We start from the raw sequence: 6309 nt of genomic DNA, 5'->3' as shown, positions 1-6309 counted from the left end.
GAGGAGTTAAGAGCATGAAAAACTTCATACAATTTATTGTGTACAGTCGGTCACAGGACGGTTGCAACAGATTTTTCTTACATATCTAATGTTCGTAAATCATAGGTTCGTTTCATCTTATTTTTATGTGTTTCGAAACATGTAAAAAATGCAACTGTTCTGTGACCGACTGTACTGTATTTGATATATATCATCGAGAATCTTCTGTCAATTATATTATTATCCTAATAATTGCAGAAAAAATATAAAAGTATATATGATATTAAATTTTCTCCATTCTATCATATATAGTTTTAATACAATTTTTTTAATGGCACTTGAGTATATGATATTATTTAAATGAATATAAAATGTTAATTTTTTCTTAAAAAAAAAAAAGAATTATTTTAAGCTCGGTACAAAATCGAAAAAAAGCATATTATTTTCTTCTTTTTCCGGATTTTTTCAAGTCTTGGTAAACACTAAAAAGATGTTAATGTCGCGCATTGTTTGTTAAAAATTGATTAATAAATAAACATTATTATATAAAAAAAATGTTTGAGAAGTATGATAATCTGTTCCACAAGTAAATTTTGTATTAAATATGTATATATTTATTATATTAAAAGTTCGTATTCTGTTGAAATATTGTATGAGTCTTTCGTTTTACTAAATTGATAAATATATTATATATTAAATTATATATTGCTATTAATTATAATATTACTAATTATACATTATTATACATTAAAATAACAGATTCTGATAAGATTAACAAAGATTCCTACATAAGACTTGAATTTAAGCGAATTATCGTTAAAATATTTCTTTATAAATTTCACTACACATATACACTCGCACGACACACGCATGCACTCACATACACACACACACACACACACGCGCGCGCGTGTGCGCGCATCACACACACATTTTAAGTTTAATCTTGCGTAAGGGTCTTTGATGATCTTTTTAAGATTTGTTATTTTATTATCAGATAAGTTCATCAATTTAGTTAGGTAAACGATTCGATCATTTTCGACAGTCCATTTGTGAATATTAATCTTATAATGTTTGAAAAGACTGATAAACGTAAATAAAGAAACGTAAACAAAGGATGATATTGTTTGATGATAGTAACAAAGAAAAGCTCACTCTCAATATAATTCAATGAAAAATTGCAAAATTTTGATATGATATATTTCAAGAATTACATACAACCCGGGTCATCAGTGTGATACAGATAGCAGAATTTAACACATTCTGTATGACATATATTAAAATTAAATTAATCCGTGAAATGTAACTTTTTAAAATAATTATTATGTAATTTTATCTATATGTGTATCTTATATTACGTGTACTTTATGTATATATTTGCTTTGTTAAATAACGTCAAAAATATTTGGAAACTGACGATCCATTATTCGTAAATATTTCTATTTGTCAATACTTATATCAATATTGTCAATATTTCTACTTGTCAATACTTATCAATACTTATATATACTTTTATAATTAAAGTTTGTTTAACGATTGAAGACTTACTCGTGAGGACAGCCAGCCATTGCGGCCAAACAGTGATCTTCCTTTTGTTGGGTACTTCTGGATCCTTGGTGCAGGACATCATTTCTCAAAGTGTGCAAGATGTAAGGCACATATTACACTTCCTGATGGATTTGGACTGACCCTGGTGGTTTCGAGATCGGTACTTTCGAGACGAGGAAGAACCGAGGTGCATTTACATTCCGATAAGGATGCGATTTATTTATAACTTCATCATGTGTCGCGTGATTTGATGATTCGCGTTCAGTCATGTTTCCAACGATGGCAATCTGTAAAAAGAATAGTCAGGGACGACTAATGCCATATAATTTTGAACTCGCGGAAATCCGAAAGCTCTGAGATTTAATAACGAAAATGACAACAAATTTCGAGTCTCAAATGTACAAAATTAAAAAATTTCCAAATTCTATATAAATTGAAAGTTGCCGAAACATTTAAATTTACGATCGATAAATTCAGACTATGAAACTAGACTAAGAAAATATAGACCTTAAATACTATATAAGATTTCACAATTATATACAAATATCTTAATATTAAAGCATTCGAAGTATATAAAGTTTCCAAACAGCGAGCTATCAATTTCGTCTTCTAAACATATAGTTTTATTAGTATGTAATGCTTACAATCGTTTATATTAATGCAAGAATCGTTATTATTTCAATTTAATGTTTCTTAAGTGTAATTCTGCTATTTATAAATGTGTCATTATCTATAGTAATATTAACAGAGCGCTATTGAATATCTAAATGTTAATCTTTTTTAAAAGAAATGTGTAGCTATCTATGTATAAAGCCGCTCCTGACGGTGATGTGGCTTTTGGTTTTGGGAAAATACCCGGCGGCGTGCAAATATTGGTTAGAAATTGTAGTAGTGATTGACGGCGATTGCATTCTTATCGCGAAAACACGTCGAGCGCTCCTAGCTAATGAAAATACCGAAATTCCGACGGTCTTTGCAAATTTATTGCCTCAACGCGAAAATAACCGCACAAGCGTTTCACATCTTCAAGGACGTTTCCACGCTAGATTAATGCGACGTCGCTACATCAGAATATATACCAAATTAGTCTAGTTTAATATCAAACAGTTTGAAAAATTCTCCGACATTTATCTTTAGTATATTTGATACGCTGCATTTCAACCATAACGAGGCGACATTTTTCGCGCTTATTTTATTTTACGTCAAATTAACATAATATGGAGATACAAATTCTTCTTTTATTTTCACAATGTTCCTAAATAAATCCGATATTTACGCCGCGCGGGGATTTACGCCACAGAAGTCGGAAAGAGTCGGAGTAATTTACCTGCAACCACTCTGTTATAAGCCTTTATGTTATGTTGGTATTGTGTTATAATTTCAGTTTTTTATTGCTAATATTACGAAACTCTCGTGAATTGTATTGATTTCTCAATGTAGTAAGTAGCGTAATCGTATATTAGAACCTGCTTGAAATGATTATTGTAGAGAATATGAAAGTAGATGTAGATCCCACCTGTTTGGAATATATAGTATTTTTAGCGTGCGGGATTTATGCCGCAGTATAAACGCTCTGTAAGGAAGCATTTCAGGTTTGATTTGTATAGTAAATATTGCAAATGTTATTGCATTAACATCTGTAAGACAGAATTTTTCTTTATAATAAACATTTATACATTACTTTTATTATTGCTTCTCATATATTTATTGCACATTTTTATATCCTAATTAACAGTTTACCTACATTTTATAAGTTGCTGTATCATTTTACGTCTTATTTATAAGTATTATTTGTAAATTTCTTATAAGCCGTATATCTCATCCATAGTCGTGTTTCTTATCCCTATAAGATATATGGCAAAAATACAAAGATTTCTAAAAGTTTTTTTGTAAAACATGAAAAGTAAACATTTCGTATTACCAATTTTTTTTTAATATTAGGCAATATACAGTTTTCATTTGTATAATTAATTTGCCTTAAACATAATAAATAATATTTAATAAATTAATTTCCTTAGCTGCAGCGTATTTACCGGAGTTACCCTAAATGTTCATCTTATCGCTGTGGTAAAATTTTTTATTTTTTGGAATTTCATAGTTCATATTTCTTCTTCGCGACCACTTGCATTCTTTCGTTCGTAATCAAAAGTACCAATTTACCCAAAAACCATCTCTTCGCACGAATACCTTCTCCGATTATTCATATCCAATTCTAGCGACAAAACAACTTTTTTTTCGTGTACTTCCGTTTTCATACTATCATTTCTCCTTTTTGCCTTCTCATCACCCCGTCCGGAAAAATCCCTAAAACAGCGCGACGCGTCCGCGAAAGCATCGGGACGCTTCGTTGCGGACCTCGCGTATTTCCGACGATGCTCGTGTAGCCTCGACAGGAACGTCTTCAGGGTTCGCTTTTCAATAACTTGCGGATGATACGAAATTCATCAGTAAAAATTTCATTTATCGTCATAAATATTTCATTATGTATCTTCACTAGCGTATAAACTATAAATAAGGTTATCGATAAAATAAACAAAGTACAATAGTTAAATATTTCTTTGATATATACATGGAAAATAAATAGAGGGAAATATCTTTCGAACGAGATCATTTAGAATTTGTTATTTGTCGCGCAACATTTTATCTTCACGTGGACAATAATTAAATTCGAAAATTGATCGCAACGAAAGATGCGGGTGTTATCGAAGCGTACTCTCTCCATACATTCGCCAGGATTCCTAGTCACACCCCTGGCCACCGCTCGCACCCTCTTGGTTCCCATGCGGGGGTGCGCTCAGTGCAAATCGCGCAGCCGCCCGAGTACCTCGAAGAGGGTGGTCTTGATCGCGTGTGGATAAAAAAAAGGGAAAGAAAGAAACGGGGACGCAGGCAGACGAGGGAGGTTTCGAGGTGTCCAGCGCCTTTACAAAGGGTATCAGTTGCGATATCCGTGTTCGCTGCATGTTAAGGAGATGACGTCGTTCTGTATGACACCGCGTGGGAGCCGCGGTCTCGGGATCTTTGTTCGCTGGCCCTGTTATTGACTCGGGGGTTGGTCGGGCCGCCATGACGAGAGGTTGTGTATACCGCGAGGTCGCCAGGTGGCGTGGCGTGTGCGGTCCACCCTCCCTGGAATGCTCTCGGCGAGGATCTTGCCGACGCTGCCGATGAGCTTCACGGTCTCATCCACGACGCTGAAGGCGATTGGCGACGGCCAGGAGGTTGCGACACCGAGTGCGTTGCCGTGAAAGAGTGTGAACACGCGGCCGAGCAAGGGCGCGCGCGCGCACGCACGTATCGAAGTGAGAATCGCGCGTCGAAGTGGAAGCGGTGTGGAAAGTCCATTTCGAAGGGCTGCGCGTCTCCGGGGCGAATCCCGGGGGCTTCCTACAGTGTCTCGGACGCGAGTACAGTATCCTCCGAAAGTGTTCGTGCGAGTTTGCGACGTCACCGGACGTGCAATCGGGTGCTCGCCGGGTAGAAACTAAGCAGAGCGGATGCGCGGCTTGACTCTCGGGAGTGTCGTCCACCATTTTGCTTACGCGGAGGTTATTTCGTGTCCCTCGCAGAGAAGTCGGGAGAGGAGTCCGTTGGAGATCTAGATGCTTTCCTCTCGGGATGATCCGTTTCTCTCCATTCGCTTTCTGTTCATTGTCCTTTCTCATGGTATTGTTGTTGCGAGGGAGCTTCCGGTGATCAGGTAGAAAGCGGAATGGTGCCCGGAAACGAATCGACAAGTCGCGACGCTGCTGCACAGTGGGATCAGCTGGGATCCAGCGAGCATCCCGAGTTTATCCGGATTCGCGGAACGTTGCGACGTCACGACGCTGCTGCTTCTGGAGCCATTTTTATGCGCTGCATATCGGGAGGAGCGGCGCTCGAAACTGGGTTACCGCGTCGTTTCCGCTCGAATTCCTCCTCCGCAAATTTCCGTGGATCGTCCTTGATAAACGTGTCTCCGCTTCAACTGTGAAAAATTCCTACTCGATCGTAATCATAATTACGATAAGAAAGTGAGAAGAATTTACGTGAGATAAAGAGGTGTGAGTTCACACTTCGACGAAAAGAAGAAATCGTGCTTGATTCATCTCTCGTTGCGAGGAACGGAGAGGCGTTTTATATGTTGAGACAGTAAAGATTGTGGTGCCTCGACGTAGGATATCGCGTGGGCCGGCGATGAAAAGAGGACAGATATGTTTCGAGTTAAGGGAGGAAAAGCGTTGATTACAAGTTGATCCATCTGGCGGACTTGTTAGCGAGTGTCGTATAGGTGGAGGAAAAGCGGATATCTATACTTGACCCTGAGTGTGCAAGAGCAACATGCGGATAGACTCATCGGAGAAAATCGTGCAGATGTCATTGGCCCAATCATTCAGAACATGCACGAATGTAGCACTTGCCTTCGAAAGTGGAAAAGAGAGAAGAAACGCGTAAACGGAGAAAATCGAGAAGCATTCATGTGTTTACGAGTGTGAGTGGTTTAGCTTGAAAGTGGATCGTCGATGTACTTGTTGAGCGATTGGACAGGCTAGCTGAAAAAAGTTGGAATCGCATTTCAAGAAGGACGAAACGTGAGATGGCTGTTGTGACGTCGCGAGGATGAAAATTATGTGCAAAGTGAACGGTATTCACGTGCGATTCTTTACGGAGAAACATCTCGTTTTGGTTCGAGAGACGTGGATCTCTACGTTTTGCGGTGTGGAATCACCGTGACATATCGCGAAAGAAGGCGTGTCGTGTTCAATGAGGAAACATTTTGTGCGGCGTTATTGGTTCTGATCG

The 6309-nt window shown here is 37.8% G+C and overlaps 1 protein-coding gene across 1 annotated transcript in view; it reads right to left on the bottom strand.

The window, feature by feature from the left end:
- Positions 1-5112, bottom strand: part of LOC106745309 (facilitated trehalose transporter Tret1-like) — an 11627-nt gene extending 6515 nt beyond the window's left edge. The window contains exons 1-2 of the mRNA XM_014620803.1: positions 5070-5112; positions 1528-1814 (exon numbers count right to left, since the gene is read on the bottom strand). Coding sequence (XP_014476289.1) covers positions 1528-1609 — 82 coding nt within the window. The 5' untranslated portion in view covers positions 1610-1814; positions 5070-5112. The remainder of the gene's footprint in view (positions 1-1527; positions 1815-5069) is intronic.
- Between the last annotated feature and the right edge of the window lie 1197 nt (positions 5113-6309).

Source organism: Dinoponera quadriceps, unplaced genomic scaffold, assembly GCF_001313825.1.
Source record: "Dinoponera quadriceps isolate SergipeBrazil2010 unplaced genomic scaffold, ASM131382v1 scaffold1527, whole genome shotgun sequence".
Taxonomy (NCBI): domain Eukaryota; kingdom Metazoa; phylum Arthropoda; class Insecta; order Hymenoptera; family Formicidae; genus Dinoponera; species Dinoponera quadriceps.
The sequence above is the reverse complement of the archived record's forward strand: the minus strand, read 5'-3'. Positions and strand labels throughout refer to the sequence as shown.